Genomic DNA, 24695 nt, shown 5'->3' with positions numbered 1-24695 from the left:
TTGTGATACATGTGAAGAGCAATTATGAAACCTGTATCGATTCGTAGTCATATTCGACGTTGTGGCGTACCGCCCAGCCTCGCGGTGCCATTTGACATGGCTGACATGTCTCAATTCGTATTATACCGGCCGGTGACGTCGCGGCCGATTATTGTTGAGCAGGTGTGGTCTGATACTGAGGACGGTTTCCACCTCGTCCACCGCGGCTATAGCCACGACCGCCCCGACCACGACCACGGCCTCGACCACGGTAGTTGCGATAAGCACCATCGACGCTGCCCTGGCCAAAAGTCTCCATGTTCTTGCGTTGCTCCTCGCCCCTCCATTCGCGACCGCCGGGCTTCTGTCCTCCGTTTTCGGTTCGCTCTCTGGATTCACTGGAGATGTTGTCAAAGAACGATCTCGACTTGTTGTAGGCAACAGCAGCATCGTCAGTCGTAGTCGAGATCTCAGGCTGCTCGACGACAGCAGGGTTTTCAGGCGCCTCCGAAGGGGATCCAGCAATAGCCTCCTTGACAACATCTTGCTTGTTGAATTTGGCATTAGACTGGGCGAAGTCGAAGTCAGAGTCGGGAACCGCGACCTTAGCGGCAGGCGGACGCCCACCACGACCTCGGCCTCTGCTGGCAGGTCCGCCTCGGACAGCGTTGACCCGCATCTCGTTGACCTTGTTCGTCAGGTTATCCATAGCGTTGCCACTACTGTTGCCCAATTGGGCCATAGCAACAGCGACCGCAGCCCTAGCAGCGTTGGTGGCATCCTGAACATTAGGTGGTGCAGTAGCTGCAGGAGCCTTGCTGCCAGCATCACCTCCTGCGCCTGGTAGGGAGAAGGGCTTGGCAGCGGATCCTGTCAAAGGTATCACAGGGTTGACCCGGTGACTCCTGGGTCCAGTAGGAGTAGCCTTGCTAATGTCCTCAGGCTTTGCTTGGCCATTGGCTGCTAGGTTCGCAGCAGTCTGCTTGACTTCCTCAACCGAAGGTTTCGACTCGACAGGTGGTGTAGGGGCATGGGAGGACTGTCGCACACCTTGAGCCAGAGATTTGGGTTCCGTGGGAGGCGCTGCCTGTCCGCTGGGAGTGGCTGGCTTGGCTCGATCGGCGCCAGGACCAATAGGAGCTGGCTTCGCATCTTGCGAGGGACCAGAGCCTGAAGCGGCTCGTTGGTTCGCGGCAACTTCAACAGGTGCGTTGGGACCAGGAGCACCGGGACCTCCAGGGCCTGGTGGAAAAGGATAGTTGCCCCAAGGTCCGGGACCTCCAGGACCTCCGGGACCGTTGGGTCCACCAGGGCCGCCCGGAAATCCCTGACCAGGAGGGAACCAGCCAGGAGGAGGGGGATACGGCATGTTCCCAAAGTTAGGGCCTGGGCCAGGTCCTGGTGCACCACCACGACCCCAGTTTCCTGGTGGTGGGCCTCCGTAGAAGTTGTTGGGTGGGTAAGGTCCTTGGCCTGGGCCGAAAGCAGCAGGTCCTCCTGGTGGAGCATTTTGGTTAGGCCCTTGGGCTCCAGGGCGAGCTCGAGCCTTGCAGCTTGTTAGCCTATGTGTCTCGAACCACAATAGCAAGAAATGACAGCAGAGTGTAGAATCCCAATCAGAAGGAAGGCAACGGAAATCTCGACATTATTTTTTGCGCTTTCCGACAATGACAATGTTTTACATCCGAAATATTTCATCATATGGGAGAAGGAGAAGGGAGGCTCAAAGGGAAAGAAAATAACTTACGCCAACGATGGCCGGATCATCGGGCACAGCTGGAGGCTTGTTCTCCTTGATGTTGGGATGGTCCTCAATTCGTAGATCTTTCACGTCGCTGCCTCGGAATACGATGTACTCGTAGACTTGGTCGGAGGGGGCAATCTCTTCGTCAGGTCGGCCTTTACGACCTTCGGTACCGAATGACCTCACATTTTCAAGTGATACTGTCGACTCGTCCGAGTTGATTTCATGTAGAGTGCCAACATAGCTGTCACCAAGTCAGCGACGTCAATCAATTGACGCGATTGAACAAGTCACATACCGAATATCGCTTTTGGAGATGAGGGAAATGCGAGACCTATGGCTGCGTAAGCGGGCGTAGGCAGGCTTCAATGACCACGTCCAGCATACCCGAGAAATTCAGACATCGCCGATGTGAAAAGCCACGTTCAGCACGTGGTGAGCTTTGTGGGGGAGAGAGAAAAACGCTCGAAATACAAATACAGTAGCAAGAAGATGCACGATTCGGTGGATGTGAGGGAGTGAGAAGAGAGAAAGGGGATTGCTTGGTCGTGAGCGAGAGAGAGAAAGAGAGAGGCGTGAGATGAAGGAGGGGGAGGTTGGTTGTGTGGAGGTAGTAGAGTTTTGTGAGAGACGAGGAATGAAAAGAGGCTGGAGGTTTCTAGAGCAAAGCCCTGCTAATAGCAAGGTCCGGATTAACCTCGGCTGCTTCTCGGCGATTGTTTGGTTACGTAGCTCGAGGCTCAAGCTCAAACACATCAAACAAGAAGAGGTTGAGCGGAGGCTATGAAGCAGATCACTGATGCAGCAACATATATAAAGTGAGTGATTCAACTACGTTTGACGGTGAATGATGGTATTCTGTTATTACATTGGGACTTAGTAGAATTTTCACTTCAGCTATGACAAGTGACACTCATCATGACAGTGGATACCGAGACATTGTACTTTGAGGACTTGATATTTCCAAATTACACTCTAATCATGGTGATTCCAAAAATTGTTATAGTAAGACAAGACGGTCTACATCTACAAATCACTAAGTAAGCATGCTAAACTCCTTCATCAAACGAAAGTACGCGTAAGGCCCATTATCAATAACAGCATAGCGCATCCATTGTAAGCCAAGCCAAGCCGGGTCAAGAAAACGACTGCCTAAACTCCAATAAACCAAAAGCCCATTCCTCATCGGAACTTGCTGAAGATGACCGCAATAATAAGAATAACCAAAACAGTGATGATAGAGATGGTGATTATCCGATTTGTAGCCATCCTGCAATTTCATAAAATGTCAGCTCTGCCGTAATTTGCCATGACGTCTGTGTGGGCCACTTTACCTACGCGCCATGCCCCTGAGTGTCTTGACGCTCCTGTCCACGTAGCCCTCACTCTCGAGCATTATGCCGCGAGTGTGCTCGATGGTTTCTCGCTGCCTATTGAGGTCTGCTAGGGTGCCTGCGCCGATGGCTTCGGTCTCGTTGGCGAGGGCCTGGCTGGCCTTCAATCGCTGTGTGCTTCGATCAAGACGGTCGGTGCCCGAGAGCAACTGCTGTCGCTGCTCCATGTGAATATCTGATGAGCCAGCGGGGTCGTCTGTGTATCGCGATCCGAAGAGAGCTGAACGATCCGAAGAGAGAGTGGTCAACTTGCGACGAGCGGCATCTGTGTCTGATTCGTAGTTTCGGAATCGCTGATTGACCTTGGTGCGAGAGCTGGTAGGGATATTTTGCTTTTCCAGGCGCATTGCGCTGAGCTGAACGGCGAAAGAGTTAGCATAGACCTGAGTACTGGTGGCGATGTTGGACACCAGATAGACCTACCTGCTCATCAAGTTCCTCCAGCGCCCGCTCGGCTTGGCTGATAGCGGCCTTTCGAGGCTCACCGGCCAGTTCGGGAATCTGGTCCAGCTTTTGATTCAGGTCGGCTTGGATGAGCTTGAACTCAGCCTCGTATGAGCTGAAGAGCTCAGAGCCAGCATCGGTATCGAGAGGGTTCGACATCGTGAAAGGAGGCTGGAGAATGACAAGAGATCGAGGGGATGGGATTGCAAGTGCGACTAATTTCGGTCGTGATAGGAGTCGGACGCCAAATTATAGTATTTTTGGGGGCATGTAGTTGAATTCGTGTCGAACGCGCAATATTCGGGTGATGTTGGATCTGAGTGGTTGGTGGTTTGACGTTCTCGTCAGCGTTCCAGGTTCGGCAGGCCGAGTGCTGACTGCCTGGTCGTTTGCGTATGAGAGGCCAAGTGACCAATGAACGCAGCACGCCATGGTACACGTGATACGGTGGTCTGTGCACGATTGAATCTGGGGCAGTATATCACCGAGATTTAGCGACGTAAATTTTGGCTTTTTCTTCTTTTTTTCTCTTCATAGAAAGTTGAATACCCCGGATTGCGAAGAAAAAGCGGCTCAGCGCCACGACCTCGGTCAATGGCGTCGGGTTGAAACAAACTGGGCAGACGAAGGCGGGTTTATCCTGCACGGCGCTTTTAAGAATTGGTGACTCGAATTACCGTTTACCAGTCCCGTTGAGTGTTCGACATACCATACTTTGAGGTCTCTGATGAAAGATTGCATAATGAAAGAGCGGTCTTGAATGTTTTGCATGTGAAAATGATGTTCCAGATCAGCTATCATCCTCCCAGACTCGGCGTGGTGTAGAGTTTTCTTGTGCGTTGAGATTTTCAGATCTTGAGGCTACTGATGGGGGGGGGGAAACCCTGAAACGGCATTTCAGCCAAGCCACATCCAGGATATTGGTCAAGATGTGGCATGCTGCATATCCCGCGAGGTTACAGTGCAGCCACAGGAGCATAGCATGAACCACCCACCTGAGCTATCGGATAATGCCATTGATTACCTAGGCATTGGGATCCATCCATTGCCAGCTGTCCTAGCTCCAGCTGACAGTTCAGCAGCCAAGCTTGCAAGGTCCTTTTACAAGGTCTGTACCGAGTCGAGTCGAGTCGCGAGTCAACTTCGGTTTCGAGCTCCGTCCGTGTTAGTTAGTGGGTCATAAGCTCAATGTTGGGACGGGATAATCATCGATGTCATTCTCGGAACCCCCAGCAAAAATGGAAGCTCGACCATTCATCTCCCGCTGACTTCCCACCCGCCGCCCGCAAACCAAACTCTCATATTGTAGATCCCCAAAAGCCACTGTCTCTCTTTGAAAACAGAACAGAACAGAAGCAAGGCACTGCTACTAACTCTAATCTGTCTGTCTGCCCGTCCCGTCTCTTCTTATCTATTAGTACATCTCGGATACTGTATCCGCTGCTCGCTAAAGCATGCTGGAGCCACAGCACATGTAAGTCCTTGTCTCGTCATGGTGACTGACCTCCACTATTGCTTCCGTTGTCCAACCCCCCCAAAATCTATTCCATTGCCTCGTCATCAAATCAGCTTCGACAACTCACACCGTCTGTGTCTGTGGCTGCGAGACCAATACCTACCAATACCGATACCGATACCGCTATTTATCCAATCATGAATTGATCATTGCCTGAACTGGAGTATTGGGCTTGGCTCTGTCACATGCTTTTCTCTTTTGCTGTCTCTGCTTGTTTCTGCTCTCTATTCAAGATAGATATGTCTTGTACACCCTTGTGAATACAGCAAACCTTTCCCTCTCTATTGTCCGCCTGCCTGCACCTGCACCGACAGTCGATACAATGAGTTCCTCGACTGATCGCTTCCGCAGGAAAAAAGTCGCCATTGTCGGCAGCGGCTCTGCTGGAATAGGTGCTCTGTGGGCCTTGAACAAGACGTATCATGATGTCTACGTCTACGAAGCCTCCGACAGGTTTGGCGGTCATACAAACACTGTCGATTTTAAAAAGGGAAAGTTTTCGACAAAAGTCGACACAGGTTTCCATGTTTTAAACGCCACCACCTACCGTGAGTCCTTGTCGCCTTTCAACGGTTAGTTATGCTTCAAGCTCACCAAGCTTCTCTCACTTAGCCAACTTTACCAAGTTCTTGGATAAGATCAACGTCAAGACAACGCCTACAGACCTAACATTCAGTCTATCTCGAGATCGCGGCGCTTTCGAATGGTCAGGTTCTAGTCCAGCCTCATTATTTTGCCAACGAAGAAATTTACTCTCACCGCGAATGTGGCGAATGCTTTTCGACATCTTCCGCTTCAACCAATTCGCCTTGGATATCTTGAGCGATGACGAAGACGATATATCGAGCATTGAAGTTTTGAATAAAGCGACAAACTGTACCTGCACAGACATCACAATTGGGCAATACCTGGAGCTCGAAGGCTACTCCAACGCTTTTAGAGACGATTATCTGCTTCCTTTGGCTGCATCAATATGGAGCACGAGTCCTGACAGGTGCTCACTTGAGTTCCCTGCAGCGACATTCGTGCGCTTCCTGTGAGTTCGGATTTCTAGTGACACTGTACAGTACACACCCATACTAATCATGCCTCAGTTGGAATCATCATTTACTAAACACAATAAGAGCTCGCCCTCAATGGTTGACAATAGAGGGCGGTTCGAAATCATATGTCGATGCCGTCATGAAGGGATTCCCTCCCAATCATCTTTTTCTCAAGACACCAGTCAGGCATGTTACGACTGAGAGCAACGGTCAAGTCAGGCTGCACCTGGAAAACGGTTCATCAGCTCTGTACGACCACGTCATTCTCGCCACACATGGCGATGAGGCATACGATATTATCAAGTCATCTGCTAGTGAGCAAGAGCGCTCCATTATGTCCTGCTTCAAGACGTCGCAGAATGAAGTCGTTCTTCACTCCGATCTCGATATGATGCCTCGCCGTAAGAAGGCCTGGGCCAGCTGGAATTATCTTGCAGTGTCATCACCGTCTTCACGAAAGGGAAATATCAACCAAGTTTCACTCACTTACAACATGAACATCCTTCAGCACATTCCTCGAAATACCTTCGGCGACGTCTTCGTTACTTTGAACCCGCTTCAAAGGCCAAAGCCTGCAAAAACGCAGGGACGTTATTACTACTCGCAGCCTCTATACAACTCATCCGCCGTTCGAGCACAGAAACTTCTAAAACACATCCAAAACACTCGCAGTATTAGTTATGCCGGCGCATGGACCAAGTACGGTCTCCACGAGGATGGTTTCAGCAGCGGGCTTGAAGTGGCCCAAGAACACTTGGGCGCGAAGCTCCCATTCGAGTTTACCGATTCAACATACAGCCGAGGCAAGGTACCAAGTCTAAGCCTCATCGACCATCTGCTGCGCTTGATCATCTTGGTGATTCAGGTTTTTGTGGTTCAGATCCTTGAGCGACTGGTCGGTAGCAGTCCTTCTCCACGCCAACGGCTTGTGAATGGTAACAGGGTGAGATTTGCAAACGGAAAGCATCGATAAAAGTAAATTGCGTGTCTGTTTGATAGGAGTTCTTTAAGATTGGTAGTTTCTTGATCTGCAGGCGTGCACTTGAAGTTAAGTTATATAGCATAAAGCGATGAGATTGCATAGGCAGGTTTTACACTGGACAATTATTGAATCCGATATCATTTCTTCTTTCACGCTCTTGATCTGGCAAACATCACGGGATATTATGCTCGCAAGTTAAGAGTAACATAATATTGGTTGAAGGAAAAGAGTTTCTACTCCACTTCAGGCATCAAAGGTGAGGCCTTCAAACCATGACATGCACATGCCTTCCACGCAATATGACTGCGTGGTGACTCGACTTGCGATCAGCCTTATCGTGGACCCCTTATGTTGTATGGAGGTGACGTGTCGTTACAATCAGATATCTACTCAACGCAGATAGGCCACTAGAGAGTTGCTAGTTGTGGTAGTCAATACACGTGGAGAACATGATCAATGGGATTTAAGGATTGGTCCAATTATCATCATTATTCGCTTGCTTATATACCCAGAATCTGAAGCAAACATCATTACGCTTTTTAAACGTTGTAACCACTACCTCGAAGGTAAGTTGGACAGTATCGCAATACCAACACCCAACAACAACTGCACACCCAGACTCAACCCCAAGATGAGATGGACATACATCCACTTTGTAATCTGCAACACAACGCCATTCTGAGGCTGCATCCCAGGAACTATGATGCCAGCAGCAGACTGGGCCGTAACGGCTATTACACCAATCGCAAAAGTTGACATCACCTGTCCCATGTCATCTGTGCTCCCGTTCATGGGCTGCCCATACGACGACTCGGCAGGATAGCTCTGGAACTGTCGATCGCTATCCGTGGGACCTAGTGAAGAAGCTCCGTATCCTTGGAGTGCTATGGCTGAAGTGGCAAGAGCAGTGATGTTGGTTCCGATGTAGTGCTCCTTGCGCATGGCGTTGACGACAGGTCCGATACTGACGTTGCAGCGGTAGAACCATGCTTGGGAACTTGAGGCTTCAAAGGCTGTGACTTCGCTCCATGTTTGGCCTTGGGGTGCCGCGGCGTTGAACATGAATGTTGTTTGATTGGCACCGTTTATGGCTGTTATATTGACTTGTGTTTTCTTGTCGTCGTCGATTGTGATGGTGATTTCGTTTCCGTTGCCTCCCTTTGCGACCTTCCAGCTGCGGCAATATCCTGTGGCTTCAACGCTACGGTTGGTGCTCACCACGAGATCGTAGTTCTTCGGTCGTGCAGTGGATTCCTGGAAGACGTATGTGCAGGATTTTCCGCCGCAGAATGCCAAAGGATCGTTGTTGTCCCAGAGTGTTCCGGGTTTAGGAATATCGTCCATGCCTCCCCAGACCGCTCCAAGGGCGATAGTGCCATAACTAGACATTTTGTCAGTGTTGATTCAAGGACAACCTGGGTGACGTTTGTTTACCTGTTTGCAGTGTATCGTAAGGCACCGAGCGCCTGTGAGTTGTTTTGCGACTTGTTTGCGAGAACTCTGTTTGTGACGATGTTGGACATGTCTGGTATTGTGACATTGCCAGGGTGTAGGATTGCAGCCGAGTCCGCTGTGTTTGTTGAGTAGACGAGACCGAGCATCGCTAGAGCAATCTGGGATATAATGTTGAGTATTATGAAAGCCACAGCATATGACCGTAGTGACCGTGATTTGGATACCCAAGTTAGTTGGATGATCTTGGTCAAGTCTTTTGCTTTCAATATCAACTCGGTCTACCAGGTATTAGTGACCATTTACAATCGATGTTTCTGAGCTTGACCTACCTCCCGATCAGGCCAATCTCGGAGACTGATAATCCAATATCTAATCTCCACAGCCATCGCCTCCAGAGATATCGTGATGCTCATTCCAAGACCAAGGGAGAGTCCGATAATGAGAGCGTTGAATTCTCGTTTTGTCGTTGTTGACATGATATTTAGCTTCGAGTAGTACCATAATATCACGTAAATGGCGACGACAAACAGCACCGAAGCGAACCATCTCAAGATGTTGGCAATCAAAGCCTTCCGTAGCTTTTTGGGACGGTTTCGAAGCTTCTCTAGTGCAACTGCCCTGCTAGGTCTTCGATGGTGTAATGCTTTATCGGATTGTTGTGGTGAGCCTGGCGTTGGTGTTGAGTCTGACCTGCAGAGGGGATTCGATTCATCTCGTTGGTAGTCATGATGTGGCTGGGTCTGGAACTCTTCCTTGGTTGTATGAAACCTCTCCAGTTCATGAGCCGAGTGTGACTTGTTGTGTCTGTCCTCTGCTGCTCGCTCCATGGTCAATCACCCGAGAGGATAGGATAGAGGTAGTCAATGGGGAGAAACATTGAGATCGAATTCTTTGGTGTTGCACATTGGTTTGGGCTTGGCTTATATTTAAGGTTTTTCGCATCTTGCCTTGCCTTGCCTTGCCTTGCCCTGCCTACAGCTTTTCGTGGCGGCGGGTCCAAGGCCAATCCGTGGTCCATGTAAGATCCCATTCCATTCCATTAGGAGTCAAGTTGAAACAAGCAGCTACTAAAGTACCGTCTGTACCGTACCGTACCGTACCTTTCCGTCGAGTCCCTCACGCCTGAAGAGTCACTGCCGTGGGTCTTGGTTAATGCTAAGCTTTTACGGAGTACTACTCAGATCGATCCGTCCGTTTGATTCATCTGGTAGGCCAGTTCAATATTCAATATCCATTCGTTTAATGTGTAAGTGGTTATGATGTGCCACCGCGTAAGTGCAGCCAATAAAACCACTCAATGCGTACTCCCTTTGAACTGCCAAAGCCACAAAAGATAGGTGAGACATGATGCCATCGCTACTGTATCCGAAAAGGAAGCTTTCCAACTACTGAAGCATAATCGAGGCCTCCTGCTGGGTAGCAGCTGTAGCACTGGACATGCATACATAAATAAGTTCGGTGGTGCCGACAGGGCTAAACGATGCTGGTGTCTAGAACCTCAAATACGAACGAGCTAATGATTGCAGCCATTGAAGCAGGGATTCATGGCATGGCCCACAGACACTGCCGAACCTGCTGCTAAAAGATGATCATGGAAGATATCTAAGTACTACCTGAATTGGCACGTGCTTCGGGGTGACATACAGTGGTTTCAGGGACCGCAAGCGGATGAATTGTCCTTTTATGGTAGGTACTATTAAGTTAACCATTCAGTTGAGTAAGCTGAACTCAAAGTCCCCCGGCAGTTAACGGCTACACGGCATAGATACTTGACACAGTGAAGAATCGATGTTCTATCAAAGGAGAGATTTATCAGAGGACAGGCAGGCAAAGAATAATACGACAAGTGAAGAAACAATGTATTCTCTTTTGAGGTTTGAAAACAGCTATTCGCATCGTCTCTAGCGTGAAGCAACTTTATCTGCAAATGCTACCAACCCAGTTATTCAGCTATGATGTAAAGTCAAGTGATTCATTTGAACCCAATAAATAGAAACAAGCGGCAATTCAGTAAATACCAAATGCGATATACGAAATTAAGCAATTGCCAAACATGCCAAAAACTTCATGATCAAATCGGCCTTCTTCCACAGGGTAGCTCACTTCCCACCATCGGGCATTACACATCCCGATCCCCGACGTCAGCAAGAAATCCCCCAAGCATCAGCCGACTCAATATCTACGCCTCACCACCAACAAAACCATCAATTGGCTCCCCAATTGACCATGAACGTAGCCCCTCGACTCGCGCGAAGCTCAGCCCGAGCGGCTTCTTCACAATGGTCATGTTTCTTCTGCCAGAATGCCCGGCCGAAGCTCCAGCGGAATGCCTTCAACTTTGCCCGCAATGCATCGAATAACGCCCGCACCGGACAGCCCTATACACCGACGATGGACGAGATTCGTGCGCATTATAGCAAGAAGAACAGGACCGTAGCGTACGATTGAACATGGGATTGGAGAGGTCGCGGCTTACGATTATCAGGTACTATGTCTTGAGTACAATTCTCGGATTTGTGACTCTCACTTATGGCTCTGTGCCCTTATACAAGATGGTGAGAGCCCCCCCTCTCAATGTCGCGATGCTTTTCTAACGCACTTGAAGATCTGCCAGACTACCGGCTGGGGTGGTCAGCCTATACGTGCCCACGGCGGTCCAGGATCGGGTGATGAAGGCGATCTCGCAAGCCGACTCGTGCCCGTCAAAGACGCCAAGCGAATCAAAGTCACTTTCAGTGCCTCTGTCTCCGATGTCCTGCCCTGGAAGTTCGTCCCTCAACAGCGAGAGGTGCGAGTCCTCCCCGGTGAGACTGCTCTGGCTTTCTACAAAGCCACCAACAAAAGTGACCAGGATATCATCGGAGTTGCTACCTACAGTGTGACGCCTGCTCAGTGTGCGCCGTACTTCAGTAAGATCCAGTGTTTCTGCTTCGAGGAGCAGCGTCTCAATGCGGGCGAGACCGTGGACATGCCCGTCTTCTTCTACTTGGATCCTGATCTGCTCAATGATATGAACATGAAGGGCGTAGAGACTGTGACATTGAGTTACACCTTCTTCAGTACGTTATTCAGGTTTCATAAGGAAGACAGAAATGCTAACAGCCCTTACAGAAGCAAGATACGATAACAATGGACGATTCCAGAGACCTATGTCTGCATAGATGGGACAGATGTGTTGGATTGGATGTACAATACGCTCCTCTTGTAAAATATATGCATACCGTGCAGCTATCTCGGACTACACATGGCTGTGACCTTGAAGACTATGACTCTGTCACACGGACTCATTCCAATGGATCAACACTTCTTTCCGGTCAACCCTTCTCCCCCCAAAAAATCAGATTCTTCCCCATGTGCCATTAGCCTCCGACATCATGCAAATTCTTCTCATCTCATCCATCAACTTGACGCCGATACCTGCAAAGAAAACGGCGTTCTAATGCCCCGATGCAGTAAATGCGGCCCGCAACCGCTGACTCAGCCAATTCTCCCATCTCATTTTCTCGAGCTTAAATGGAGCAGATCCCCCTGTCTCGTTAATTCGATCACGTGGCCCCCACAAAGTCATCAAAATTCCGCACACATTTCTTCGAAATTTTCTTTCGTTCTGTCAATCCGTTCTTCATCGCCCAACGCTCAACTAACTCACCAGCGTCGTCCTCGCCAACCACCGACAAAATGGTCAAAGTCAGCACCAGTGAGTTTCTCTCTACGCACAAGTCGCATTTCATGTTATTCTGACCTCAATTAGACGTTTCGTCTTCTCGACGCAAGAGCCGTGCCGCTCACTTCAAGGCTCCCTCTGACCAGCGCCGTGTCATCATGAGCGCTCCCCTCTCCAAGGAGCTCCGTGAGAAGTACAACGTGAGTCTCAATGACACCCTACCAAAACTTTCACGCCCCTAACATTACACAGGTCCGCTCTATCCCCATCCGAAAGGACGACGAGGTCACCATTGTCCGTGGCTCCAACAAGGGCCGTGAGGGCAAGATCACCTCGGTGTACCGTCTCAAGTACGTTGTCCACATTGAGCGTATCACCCGCGACAAGGCCAACGGCCAGTCCGTTCCTCTGGGCATCCACCCCTCCAACGTTGTCATCACCAAGCTCAAGCTTGACAAGGATCGTGAGGACATCCTGGCCCGCTCCAAGGTTGGCCGTGAGCTCGCTGCCAACAACAAGGTCACCGCTTAAGCGATGAACTTAGTCGAGCAATAACAAAAACCAAACCACCAAAACTTTCAAGACGACATGATCAAACCTCTCCTCCCTGGCGAGGACGAATCTTTTCATTTTTCACCACTCACATAATCACGACATGAATGTGAGCAACTCAAGGGCAAAAGTTGATGAGGAAATGGGTATTTTACTCCGGCGTTTTTACGATACCTACGTGCCTTCTTTCTAACCGCACGGTACCTGGTCTACAGCAGGGTAGATGAATTGAGAATTTTTAGGGTTCTCAATGGCCATTTCACTCAACTGGTGAAATGCTCCATGGGAGGTTTATCCCGAAGTCTTGACCTGCTCTCTCCACATGCACATTCGCGAGTACCCTCGTGATGTTATGTCGGACAGGTGGCTGACCCATCTGTCCTCTCGTAGGATGCTAACACAAACACCATCAGACGCATTCAATTCAATGCCTGTCTGTCGTAGACTTGAGTCGCACTTCGGTGCCTCTGCGCGGTAAGTCGTAGATTTCACTTCAACCACCGCTAGGATATCTCCGCGTCAACCACCAAGATCTATGGTTTTCGAGGTATACGTCTAGCGAAGAGTAAACCCGACAGGACCCAACTACTATCATGGGGTCCTGTTCTCCCTAGAAGATTTTCACCGAGATGCCAATGAGGCTGGAAATTTGAAGGTGAGGTACATGCTTTTATTTAGCCTCGAGGTATTTTTTTAGTATTATGCAATCGAACATTATTCTTTTCTCATCCATCAGATTTCACCCTTGGCTTGTCCCCAAAAGTCGTATCTCGCTACCAGTCGTGGAATCCTCACAGGGAGGTGTTGTACCAGGGAGGTTGAGAAATAAGAAACGACCATCAAATCGGTGGATAATCAGCGAATTCTTGTGTAAGTCAAACCAGTCAAGGCCGCATATCAAACTTCCTGAGGGGTTTCTTTCACACAGTGCAAAGAGGAGTCTGATAGCTAGCAAATATTTGTGAGCAAACGTATCTAACATAGAGTCCTATGAACATAATCCATGCCCCGGATGAGAATGATCCATCTAGCACTTATTCTGCACATAAAGGCAAACTTTTTGACGCCTGTCCATGACCCTCGAAATCCTAACATGATTCTAACACTGATGTTGCCTGCGCGTCTGTGTGATGGGCGCTTTATCTGATTAAGCGTTGATCGATTCAACCAAATGCAAAGGCCACCGGCTGTGGTGGACTGTGAGGCCACACTTTGACCATAAGTAGCATGTGAACGAAGCTGTGTAGCAAGCAATACAAATTGTAATCATAAGAGCAATGGCTAATGCTTATCGAAAGCAAGGAAGCTGCGGCATCGTCGATAGTCCCGCGCCCAAGAAATTGGAAAGGTTGTCAAGGAAGAATGCGAGAGAAAGGTTGCTCAGCGAGTAGAGAACCCATGGTGGCTCTTGTCCTGAAGGCTGACGCCGCGCAGTTGTTGATCAAGAAGTTCAAGGGGCGGTCTGTTCTCTTCACGTCTTCCGACAGTGATGTTTCCTGTTGGGGAAGCGTTCACGTCTCCCAGCTTGGCACTATTACCACGAGAGTTGGTCGTAACTGCAGGAGTTAAGGATGCAGTGGCATGCCCAGCGTAATGAGGCAGCACGCCTTGGGCAGTCATGGGGGAGACTTGTCCTGCAACTACGTTCGCGCTCGTTTTCCCGTTTTTTCGCATCGTGGACCAGATGTCTTTCGGATACTTGCTGCAACGAAGTTAGCATCGGTTACACTGAGTAGTATAGTATTCATATACCTCGCATCTCGATCAATCCGGCGCCCTTTGAAGAGAAGATTGCCCTCTTCGTCACCCGAGTCGTCTGAAGCTCTAGCACGTAACTTCTCACTCGGGATTCGTGGACGCTCATTGATCGCACGGCGAAATTCCAGGTATCGACTTCCAGAATGAGCAGCGTGGGATTCAGATCGTGGCACCTCGGAGGTTGAGCTTGCGTGGAGAGAGTCGTCGGTACGATGCAAAGACTCAGAGCGAGTAGCATCATCAAAAGCGTAACGGGCAGAAGGCCTGGTAGCTTCGGAGACAGCATGGAAGGGATCAACCTCGTTGGGCTTCATAGGCGGCGTCTTTGACTCATCTGGCCCAGAGCCGTTTTGCGGAACAGACTCATCAGCGCCAACAGGCTCCTCCTTGATAACGCAGGGCGGATAGAAATTCTTGCCGTCATACAGAGGGAGTCCATTCTCGAAGATAAAAGGTGCTCGTCCCCAATATGTGAAGCGAGCACGCTCCTCCTCTGGTGTCAGCTCACGATCGTACACATAATCAGTGTCTCTGGCGTTTTCTGGCCGAACTCCTGGCTTGAGCTTCCCAATGAGATAGGGAGGACCCATACTCTTGTCAGCATGGAGCTTGTTCCTGAAGAACGTTCGCCAGCCCTCAGCGTTCTTGTACATGCGTTCGTATTGCCGGATCTGTGCCCCCTCGTCGACTTCTTCCACCTCAGTGGGTGCGATAGCGGAAGTCGATAGATCTGAGCGCGGCTGGAAGACAGGCGCCAAAGCAGCATGGATCGGAAGGCTTGATGGCTTACGCTGTTGTACATCGTTATTCTTCGACGCATTGCTGAAGTTCTTGGCCGAAGGGGCTGCCGTGATTTGCAGCCGGCTTTGAACACTCGCAATTTGTGGAAAGGTGCCACCAGTCTTGTCGACCGTCGATTTATTCCCGAAGCCCGAGAGATGCACTGCATTGACAGCGTTTAGGCCGTCGGACTCGCTGTTGCTATTGCCATAGTCATTGGATGAGTTGGAAGGCGGTCCGTTAGGAGACACGACCTCTGGGGGATACTTCCTGGACTCGAACTCGAGCTGAGTCGTCAGCATGCGCTCGAAATGCTCAATCTCGCGGCAAATGTTCTCAAGCTGCTCTTCCATGTCTCGAGCATCGATCTGGTGCTTGTTGTACCGAAGTTGGTCTTGATGGTAGCGTTTTTGACTGCGAAGAACCTCAAGCTGCTTCTGGGTAATCGAGCTCGGACGAATTGACGACACGGGAGGACTGGCGGAGCGCGAAGGCTCATTCTGTAAGCGAAGAGGTAATTGCTCAGGCTGTCGTGACGATGGGTGTCCATATCTAGCAGGAGCTGCGTTGAAATCAACACTGGGGCGAGGAGCCGATGGACTGGGGACAACAGGGGATGCAAAGCTCATCTGAGGCGGCATGCTGATAGGGTATAGAGTACCTCCATTTGCGATCCACCACTGTCCGTTGTAGAGAAATGGTCGGGAGTTGTCGAACTGATCGGTAGGAGAGAGGTGAACATTTCGTGCCTGTTCCATACCCGCGTCCGGAAGCTTGCCATAAGGAGCAGCTTGACTCGGGAGCTGCATGGGAAGACCAGTGGTAGGAAACTGACTGTATGAAATGGGAGCCAAGTTGTAACCCATAGGAGGAGGCATAAAAGGCATCCCTTCAGGTCGAAGTGCCATTCCTGGTAAAGTCCCTGGAGCATGTGGAGGAACCATGGGAGCAAAGTGGCCCCAGCTAGGAGGAAGAATAGGATAAGCAACGCCCTCAGGCTGGTTACCATTCATGTTACGAGCCTGGCTCTGTCCATCGATCGAGCTTCGCTCGCGGCTCCATTTGGTTGTAGGAGAGTGAGGCCCTCGAGTGTTAGGCACGATTCGGCCACCAGCAGTGACCCGAACATGGGTAGGGGAAACAACAGAGTTGTAAAACTTCTGAAAGCCTTCCGATTTCTGTGTTGCAAGATCTGCTGGAGCAACAGTCGGTGCCCGATCAAGCTCAGAATCACTCCGGCCTCGGTACTTGAGATCCGAGTCGGTACCGTCAAGCTGCTGCGCAGGACGTCGATGCATCTCGTCAGCGTCGCTGGAGTTACCCTCTTCGATGATAAGGGACAGTGATGGACTGTTCACGAAAGGGGTGCGGATGATGTCTTCTGTTTAATGTTAGATTCGAAATTCATGTTGTGGGTGTAAAAAGAGTGTGAAAACGTACCTAATTCTCTGTCTTCCAAAACCTTGGAGACGAGTTTGTTGGAGATGTCTTTTTGGGGAGGCTTATGGCGTAGACGCAACAATTCACGAGCAGTGTAGACAATGTGTCTCATCTTGGAAGGGTCCAAGTAAAAAGATAGCAACCAGCTGCGATGGAAGAATCCAGTTAGCGAAATTCCATATACAACTGCGAGAAGCCAATGCCAAATCTCCCTGCATCAAAATGGAGAGAGCTTTTTTACGAGAATGAGGAACAAGCAAGTCACGATATTGCAGTTGGATAAAAAGGTTGAACCGATGAAGATGACAAGCCAGGGGCGATCCACCAAGTGCAGTAGTAGCTGGGAGACTTTCCAGTGTGCTGGATACTGGAGCAGCCCACAAAGCAATGCTCTCCCGCCAGTGCACACGGACCGGCAGCGAGAAGGTCTGCATAGGGGAAGAAAAAGGAGGAAGCTCTGACTTACTTGATATGTACTGACAGCTAAAAAGCAAACAGTAGATGATACAAACAGAACAGTGCCCTTTGTTACTAGGCGTCCAACTTGAATGACAATGTCTTGATGTGAATGCCAGGTAGTGAACGTTTTCTGACAAAGACTGACAATGAGAGCAACAGCGTGTGGTAGTGAGCGGAGCCAAGAGTTGAATACTCGATGGAGTGAACGAGGATGATGAAAGTGACAGGTTGGTGGAGCGAATCTTTGGAAGATCAGGATTTAAGTCTTGGTACCTAGGCAGGTTGAGGTGATGAGAGAGGTGGGAGAAGTAAGGTCACTGGCTTTTGGAAGGTGCTCCTTCCACCCTCCGAGGAGAGGAGCGCCGTGGCAGTTGAGTGTACGGAAGCCGCGATCTACTTCGCGGTGTTATTTCAGTGAGTGTTATCTATTCGCAAAGAAATGTTAGAGTATTAAAAGGAAAGAAAAGTGCGGAGGGAAGAGAAGAGAAGGAAAGGAGCCGACGGGCACGCCTGACGTTCGAGTGAATGCGAAGGCAAGACGCGGTAGATATTCCACAAATGGGGATGATGGAGAGTGAGAGATGGAAGAGAAGGAAGAGAACAAGGGCATTAAGCTATTCGGAAAAGGAAATACATCAAGGGAATACTCACATCGAGGGCGGTGATGTTGTTGAAGATGAGATGTGCTGAGAGATGGAAGGGGAGAGCGGGGAGGAAGGAAATGGCCAAGGGCAGAGGTGGAGATGAGAAGAGACCCAGTGAATTGCAACGCACAGCAGAAAATTAAAACCTCTTTGATGGTCTCTGAGAACGCTTTGCTCAGTACCAGGAGATGATATCCCTGGGGAAGAAATGGTGCATACTGTGAAGAACTCGAGGTAATTACAGGAGGGACTGCAGGGGGGGAGGCACCCACATACTGCAGATACTGCAATCAGTGACTCGATGTCACATTAAGCTGGTTGCGATGATGGATAAAGGACTGGTTGCTTTTATTGTAGCAATGTGTTCCTCTCGATACAATGCAATACATAAATAAGTCAGGGGGCACTAGCGTTTGCACGAGATGTCCTTCACCCGCTCCCTAGCCTGCAAACACTGAAGAGATCTCCATGTGTGAAGACATACTATTGTTGTAAATGCGAACCAGTGATATGGACAAGAGATGGAAGTCATGATTTAGGCATATCTGCTGAAACTTGGCCAGTAGTGCATGCCCTGTGATACGCCTGGACTCAAGTGTAGTGCAAAGTGGAGACCTCCCGGTCTGTCTGCACGATGGGCTTCTGCAACCAGGACCATAACAGTTCTAGACTCACGGTCCCTAGTCCAAGCATGCGTTTCCTGGGAGCTGTGAATAGCTTCGTCCTGCAGAACTCTTGTTGTTATCAGGGAGTCCCTCTCGCCCATCCTGACAGATAAAGTTGAGACAAAAGTAGTGATAAAGGATGTGTACATTTCAATTACCGCGAAGAAACTTCTTTGAGAGAGGCTTCTTCGAACCACATCGACAGAATATTGGAATATTGGTGTCGCTCTTCTTCATCCTCTCTTACATGGGACCACAGGTGGTGGGTACTGTAGGTTGTAGGGCAGCCGCAGAAGAGTTCACACACCGAAGAGAAAACCCTCTCCAACGAGTTGATGGAAAGACACTTAACAATTTCCGCTCAGACTTCTAGTTTTCTCGAATCGTGTGTGATATATTCGTTTTGAAGCGGCACTATGTGATATTTTGCAAGGGGGAGATGAGTGTGTGTTGAAGTGAGGGGTAACTTGGAAGCGTTTGTCGTAATAATGTAATTTGAAGAAACAATAGAAATATAGATACGAAAATAAGGAAAGCACAGTGTTTGACCTGTTGATATAATGTTTTGTTCTGAATATTAATGCACTGAGAATAACATGAGTCGTGAGAATACGATTATCCTTGCCCCCTTACCTGGAGCCTCATTGGGGCTGGTGGAGACCATGTCGCTTGGAGACTAGACGTTCAATGCTAGGGAATTGCAAACATGGATTCACTAGATAACGACCTAGCTTCACCATCTCTTGAATGAGATTCTGTCTACGTTTGTTGAGCCGTTGATGCCTATGAACTTGGTGTTTGCCCTTGTTCCTTCAATAAGTTACTCGGCCGACGCAGCACTTCAAGGTACCCAAGATATGAAGCCTCGATTGCGTTCTTTTCCCGATCGAACATGCACCACTACCGTTTACGGTTTTATTGCTTACATGCCTCCATAACAGAGACTGTCGTTCACACCTCATGGGAAGATGAGATGAGGTGTACCTCGGCTTAAGGGATGGAGATGCCGGCCCACCACTTCGGCCCGCCTTAGCCATGACCACGGCTCATGAGACCCCCGTGCAATGGGATGTCAGCTGTCATGCCGAGCTGTAGAGAGATAGTCCACAGGAAATATTCCTTTGCTGTTTGTCTCTGAATAGGGTGTCCAAGACTAAGGTATCGACACCTATCGATATAGGCTCAATTACCTACTATACATCCCTCATGATAAGCATATTTTATCCTATTAGCTATCATGAGCTGTTGTGTTACCCCTCCATCTTGTGATTGCCAGCCAATGTACCCCTCCACACCAATATCTCACCGTCGCAAAGTAGCTTCAACCCCACGGTCCAGGAACAGCCAATCCACTGGGTCCAGATTCATTCCTCTCCGTGTCACATAATGCAGTGACGTGACATATCCATTGCTGATAGGTCACCCCTGGCCAAGGTCTCATGATACAGACTATCTCATGCCATCTTGACAGCACCTGCGGATAATAACTTGCCGCATTATATCTCAGTTACAGCTATAGCTCTGTAGGCCAAAGAATGAAACAAGACACTGCCGTTACTCCGGATCTTGGTCCTCCTCGGCCCCATCACTTTACCCCGCCACTACCAAGACACATGCGTAGAATATCGAGAGGCCAACCGACTTGACGTAGGTATGGGTACCTTAGCCTCGGGGGGCAAGAAAACAGCGAACCTTACTGACGGGTGTCAAAATAAAGTGGGCAAAAGTCATCCTAAACGTAGGCTATAATACCTAAGTTCTTTTGTCTTTTAGGATTGAGGTCCTGTGTTTTCTTTCCTCCCCTAGCTTAGCTAGTACTTGAGTAAGGTAGCTATGTCTTTGCGGGGCAGGTCAAACAGGGGCTAGGCATTCGGTGCTGCGGAGGCTCCAAGCTAAACAATTCGCCAGCATGAGCTACTGTACGTATGCTGGCGTACTAGCTGTGAGCAGTTTACTGAGAAACTACATAAGAATGCTTGTATTTCCTTGTGCTCTCGTTCTCGTTTGTACCTTTGTATTCGATTGATCCAAGTTCATTCAGAAGCTACTAACCTACTGCCTATAGCTCCACTTAGACCGAGGTCTCACCAACGCTGCGTCTCCAGAACATCATCCGCCAACATCATATAACTTCTATTGTGAGTCCTCTCAAAAATATCCCTCAAGTCTCATTCTAACTTACACATTCAGATACCGAACTCATACTCAAGTCTCACCCGCTACCAAACCACCAACAATGGCTCCTCTCACTCCCCATTGGCACCAGCCTTCTCACCCCGACATCCAAGAAGTCGTCATCGTGAACCCCGAGGAATTCACCACCAAGAGCATCTCGCGCGTTTCTCTCCCACCATTTGCAGTTTTCGCAAAGTTCGACTTCCCCCCCTGCACGCCCGCCAGCGAACCGACTTACGCTACCGTTCAGACCGGCCGCGACACTCATCTCAACTTGAACAGTGACTTGCTGTACATTAACCATTCTTGCGAACCTACTCTCGTTAGTTGACCTACTTGAAGGAGAAGCCCCAGATGTTGAAAAGCCCCCATCCTTTCGAAAGCGATAACTTGGGTTAACGCAAGGGTATAGCTCTTTGATGTAGGAAACTTGAACATTCTCGTTGGACCCAAGGGTCTCAAGGTTGGCGATGAGCTCACAGTTCGTTACTCTCATCCCTCAAATCTCATTTCCAATGGCTCACAAGACGTCTAGTTCTTCTATCCCTCCACCGAATGGCATATGGCCCAGCCCTTCGACTGCCTCTGTGGCAACCCCTCTTGCCGCGGCCGAATCTCTGGTGCTCGCGACATGACCCAAGCCCAGCTCGACGGTATTTGGCTCAACGGTCACATCATCCAGCTCCGCGCCGAGCAGCTCGCCCGCTCACAGGATCCCACTGCAACCGCCCTCCGCGACGCCGTCGTCCACGCTGAGAAGGTCCTTGAATCGGCTCGTCTTGCTCTTCGTTCTTACACGAGCAACGCGCAGGCTCAAAACGGAAATGGCACTTATCCTTCCAAGTACACCAATGGAACTCTGGGAAAGGCAGCTGCGCTGGAGCATCGCGGCCCGACCTCTCGTGAGCTGAGCGGTGAGATGGGTGGTGATACTGTCCGCGTTTAGAGGCCAGGGCCTTCGATGGCGGCAACTGAAAGATGTTGCTGCTGTTGAAGAACCCATCGATATCAAATAAGTATGCAGTTAGTTCACAGACACATTCGTTTTATGATTGACGTGCTGAGTCCCATTTCGCGGCGGTTGGTGAAAGCTTCGTTATTGAATTCATGAGTGACTCTCCTAATCTGCCGAAGTCTCTGGTCATCTCTACTTCAGTCAAATGACTAGCCCCTTACTCAGCATCCCGTCAAGGCACCACTGATCAATTGTCATTACCATAATCCCATTATAAATACGCCCAGAACGCCCGAGTCCATTCGCCGCAAACCAAATTGTCGAGGAGTTCTGTAGTGTCGCATCACGCAGATGGTCAATCCTTACTCTCGCTCTTTCGAATCCTTCCAACGACTCCAAGCATTACGACCCTTCTCAGAGCCAGTACCGCCGCTATACTTGGATTCTTCTTTCTCCCACTCGATCCGTTCCATGCTGCGACGTGCGAGGAAAGCGCGCGCGAACTTCCAGGCTTCTGTGTCTGCCAAGTTCCAAGCCTCAAGCGATGCTCGTAGTCGAGTGTCAACGGTCGATTTCTTGAGCGCAACAATCTTCTTGGCACGGTCCAGGAGGGACTTTTCTTTGGCCTGCATTTCCTTCGGCGTGAGTTCTTTCTCCTTTGGCGTATCCTCTGGTCGAGGCTGAGGCTTTTCAGGCCTTGTGTCGACATCAGCCTTTAGGGCACGCTCCGCCTTTGCCGGTTTATCAGCCTTGGTCTTTCCTAGCATGGGTCCTTGCTCGACTTTGCCATTCATAGCCATATATGTCTCTCCTAAACCCTTGGGAATACGGAATCCAAAGTACCACTCCAGATCTGGGGGAATATCAGCTTCAGCCGACAACCACAGTGCATGAGTTGGGGCATGTTCATCGCCCACAGCCTGTTTGAAGTGCATGATTCGGGAATTGCTGGAGACCTTTGAGCCCAAAAGCACTTTTGTGATAGTCTCAAGCCAAGGGTCTCGAGGTGCCTCCTTACGGATCCAACTAACGTCCACCCTCTCCTTGAGGCTTGTCAAAGTCGCAAGGGTCCAAGGATGAGGAACTGTCCCAATTGCAAACGCACCACTCGTATTCTGATATTGCTCAGGGGTAGTGACCTTCATAGATGTGGTGCCAGCGGCACAGTGTGCGCAGCTTGTAACGCCAGGAGGGCATGATGACGGGATGGGGTTGTCTGGGCAGAAGGCTAGGGAGTCGGCAAGCTTCAAGGCCGGGGTGACCATCTCAGTAGTGTGCTCAGGAAATGGCTTGAGGACCTCAATGCCCTCGGGGAAACTACTCTGCCATGCAGCGTGAAGATGGGCGTTAATAAGCCGATTGAGAGCTCCTAACCCTCTTGCCCTTCCATTAGCGATGCTGTCATGGACCTTTGGGTATTGCTTTTTGATGATTTCAGGGCTATAATGTACCAGTGCAGTTTGTGCTTTGTCGACCTTGAAGTCGTTCTTTGTTGATGCATCAATAACACTTTTAGCAGCTTTCAGTGTGGGCGAGTCCATCACTTTCCGGATAGTCTTTGTGACCTCTTCCTTGGGACCTACGAAGAGTGCACTTTCGAGACCTTTCCACCTGGTCATGGCAGGATATTCTCCTCTTCGGAGGAAAACCAAGAGAGGATCCTCAGTGTGTGCAATTGGAAGCAGTGTATAATCCACCAACATGCCAGTGCCCATTGATTGCCAGGCGAGCCATCTCATGAGGTCGGCTTTTAGTTCGGGCTGAACCTCAAGCCGTTGAAGTTCCTGATACATCGGATTTCCAGTCGCTTCGGAGGATCCCAAAATGGTTGGTCGGAAACCTTGAGCCCACCAAGCGCGACGCCACGTTAGAAGAAGATCACTGTCAGCATCTTTTTCTTCCCTCGATTTCTTAACCGTTGCATCGTAGTAGCAATAAATGAATGGGCGATCCTGGAGCGGGGGAAGCAGTGCTCTGTCCTCATCAAGGGTGAGGGAGCTGGAGAACGGCACAGACAACCACTTCCAATCAGCCCACCAAGAAGTACCTTGGTATGAATCTTGTGCTCGAGTCGGTGGTGGATGGGCAGGACCACGAAACGGATTCAGCTCTGTCACGCCCTTCTTGAGCGAGTGGCGGATGCCATCGACAGAAGTCTTGATCTTGCTAGAAGCGTCTGCTTTTGCGGCATCTTCGGCAACATCGGTTTGGGCGGCATTTGGGGACAGTAGGGTCAGGGTTGAGTAGGCGAAGACAATGAGAACGAGAATGAGATAGGTCAAGCGACGAGACACGAAGCGGCGTTGTCTGCCGTAAAAGATGTTTATCGCCATTGGGCCAATTGGACAATGAGGCAGTCGGTTATCACGGATGAATCTGGTAGGATGCGTTTCCTGTTGATGTACGATAAAACGAAGGGCAGAGACGAACTTGAATTGGTCGAGACACGCCAATTCTCACAGTCAAAGAAGCATTTCGATGGTATTATAGGAAGCGAAAGGACACAACATGCACATGTGACTGTGTAAAGGATGAAGTAGAGTAGAGTAGAGTAGAGTTATTTGTTTGTCGCAAAAAGAGGGAGGGGAAAGGACAGTCAAATACGAGAATTGCTGACAGAGGCAGCAGCCCATCCCGGATAGTACTGAGGTGTGATCGCTTTGTGGCAGGGGTTGGCAAGGGTCCATGGGTAGGTGAGACGAGCGAGAGTCACGCAATAAGACATGGTAAAGTCTCATCAATAGTACCGATGGATTAGCGAAGGCGTCAAGACTTGATTGCATGTGCTCATGCTTGTTCGTGTTGCAAAGAAGTAAAGGGTTAGAATGCTCGGGGTTTTATTCCATCAGTATTTCTTCGCCAGACTAGCCGTATCCACTCAAGCTCCAGGTGACGACCCTGGTAGGTGGCTTACATGAGTTTGGTGACCTTGTCTCCAAGTGAATGGTGATATAATCTTGAACAAACAGGTACACAAATCTATAAAATATATCGATATAGATCGATTGGAAATCACCTCCCAGGTCCCAGGCCACTGTTGTTAGAC

General features: G+C 49.7%; 10 protein-coding genes across 10 annotated transcripts; 4 read left to right on the top strand and 6 right to left on the bottom strand.

Moving 5' to 3' along the window:
* Positions 1–148: 148 nt before the first annotated feature.
* Positions 149–2127, bottom strand: FPRO_11048 (uncharacterized protein; the record flags this gene model as incomplete). The annotated part of the gene is made up of 4 exons (XM_031232078.1): positions 149–1525; positions 1727–1967; positions 2022–2057; positions 2111–2127. The coding sequence occupies 4 exons, from the start codon at positions 2125–2127 to the stop codon at positions 149–151; spliced, it is 1671 nt and encodes a 556-aa protein (XP_031082051.1).
* A 778-nt stretch (positions 2128–2905) lies between these two features.
* FPRO_11047 (uncharacterized protein) lies at positions 2906–3720 on the bottom strand (the record flags this gene model as incomplete). The annotated part of the gene is made up of 3 exons (XM_031232077.1): positions 2906–2993; positions 3058–3473; positions 3541–3720. 3 exons carry the CDS (start codon positions 3718–3720, stop codon positions 2906–2908), a joined length of 684 nt encoding a protein of 227 aa, XP_031082050.1.
* A 1679-nt stretch (positions 3721–5399) lies between these two features.
* On the top strand, positions 5400–7093 carry FPRO_11046 (uncharacterized protein; the record flags this gene model as incomplete). Its single annotated transcript, XM_031232076.1, has 3 exons — positions 5400–5625; positions 5690–6113; positions 6172–7093. 3 exons carry the CDS (start codon positions 5400–5402, stop codon positions 7091–7093), a joined length of 1572 nt encoding a protein of 523 aa, XP_031082049.1.
* A 564-nt stretch (positions 7094–7657) lies between these two features.
* On the bottom strand, positions 7658–9384 carry FPRO_11045 (uncharacterized protein; the record flags this gene model as incomplete). Its single annotated transcript, XM_031232075.1, has 3 exons — positions 7658–8483; positions 8537–8835; positions 8887–9384. The coding sequence occupies 3 exons, from the start codon at positions 9382–9384 to the stop codon at positions 7658–7660; spliced, it is 1623 nt and encodes a 540-aa protein (XP_031082048.1).
* A 1399-nt stretch (positions 9385–10783) lies between these two features.
* FPRO_11044 (putative cytochrome-c oxidase assembly protein (COX11)) lies at positions 10784–11718 on the top strand (the record flags this gene model as incomplete). Its single annotated transcript, XM_031232074.1, has 4 exons — positions 10784–10995; positions 11043–11112; positions 11163–11616; positions 11669–11718. The coding sequence occupies 4 exons, from the start codon at positions 10784–10786 to the stop codon at positions 11716–11718; spliced, it is 786 nt and encodes a 261-aa protein (XP_031082047.1).
* Positions 11719–12235: 517 nt separating this feature from the next.
* On the top strand, positions 12236–12752 carry FPRO_11043 (putative ribosomal protein L26; the record flags this gene model as incomplete). Its single annotated transcript, XM_031232073.1, has 3 exons — positions 12236–12254; positions 12309–12421; positions 12474–12752. The coding sequence occupies 3 exons, from the start codon at positions 12236–12238 to the stop codon at positions 12750–12752; spliced, it is 411 nt and encodes a 136-aa protein (XP_031082046.1).
* Positions 12753–14153: 1401 nt separating this feature from the next.
* FPRO_11042 (uncharacterized protein) lies at positions 14154–16863 on the bottom strand (the record flags this gene model as incomplete). Its single annotated transcript, XM_031232071.1, has 3 exons — positions 14154–14475; positions 14526–16692; positions 16752–16863. The coding sequence occupies 3 exons, from the start codon at positions 16861–16863 to the stop codon at positions 14154–14156; spliced, it is 2601 nt and encodes an 866-aa protein (XP_031082045.1).
* Positions 16864–18389: 1526 nt separating this feature from the next.
* Positions 18390–18668, bottom strand: FPRO_11041 (uncharacterized protein; the record flags this gene model as incomplete). Its single annotated transcript, XM_031232070.1, has 1 exon — positions 18390–18668. The coding sequence occupies one exon, from the start codon at positions 18666–18668 to the stop codon at positions 18390–18392; it is 279 nt and encodes a 92-aa protein (XP_031082044.1).
* Positions 18669–20755: 2087 nt separating this feature from the next.
* FPRO_11040 (uncharacterized protein) lies at positions 20756–21640 on the top strand (the record flags this gene model as incomplete). Its single annotated transcript, XM_031232069.1, has 3 exons — positions 20756–21016; positions 21107–21175; positions 21230–21640. The coding sequence occupies 3 exons, from the start codon at positions 20756–20758 to the stop codon at positions 21638–21640; spliced, it is 741 nt and encodes a 246-aa protein (XP_031082043.1).
* Positions 21641–22011: 371 nt separating this feature from the next.
* On the bottom strand, positions 22012–23982 carry FPRO_11039 (uncharacterized protein; the record flags this gene model as incomplete). The annotated part of the gene is made up of 1 exon (XM_031232068.1): positions 22012–23982. The coding sequence occupies one exon, from the start codon at positions 23980–23982 to the stop codon at positions 22012–22014; it is 1971 nt and encodes a 656-aa protein (XP_031082042.1).
* Between the last annotated feature and the right edge of the window lie 713 nt (positions 23983–24695).

Source organism: Fusarium proliferatum (genome assembly GCF_900067095.1).
Source record: "Fusarium proliferatum ET1 genome assembly, contig: FPRO_scaffold005, whole genome shotgun sequence".
NCBI classification, from domain to species: domain Eukaryota; kingdom Fungi; phylum Ascomycota; class Sordariomycetes; order Hypocreales; family Nectriaceae; genus Fusarium; species Fusarium proliferatum.
Note: the sequence above shows the minus strand (reverse complement) of the source record. Positions and strands in the feature narration are given on the sequence as shown.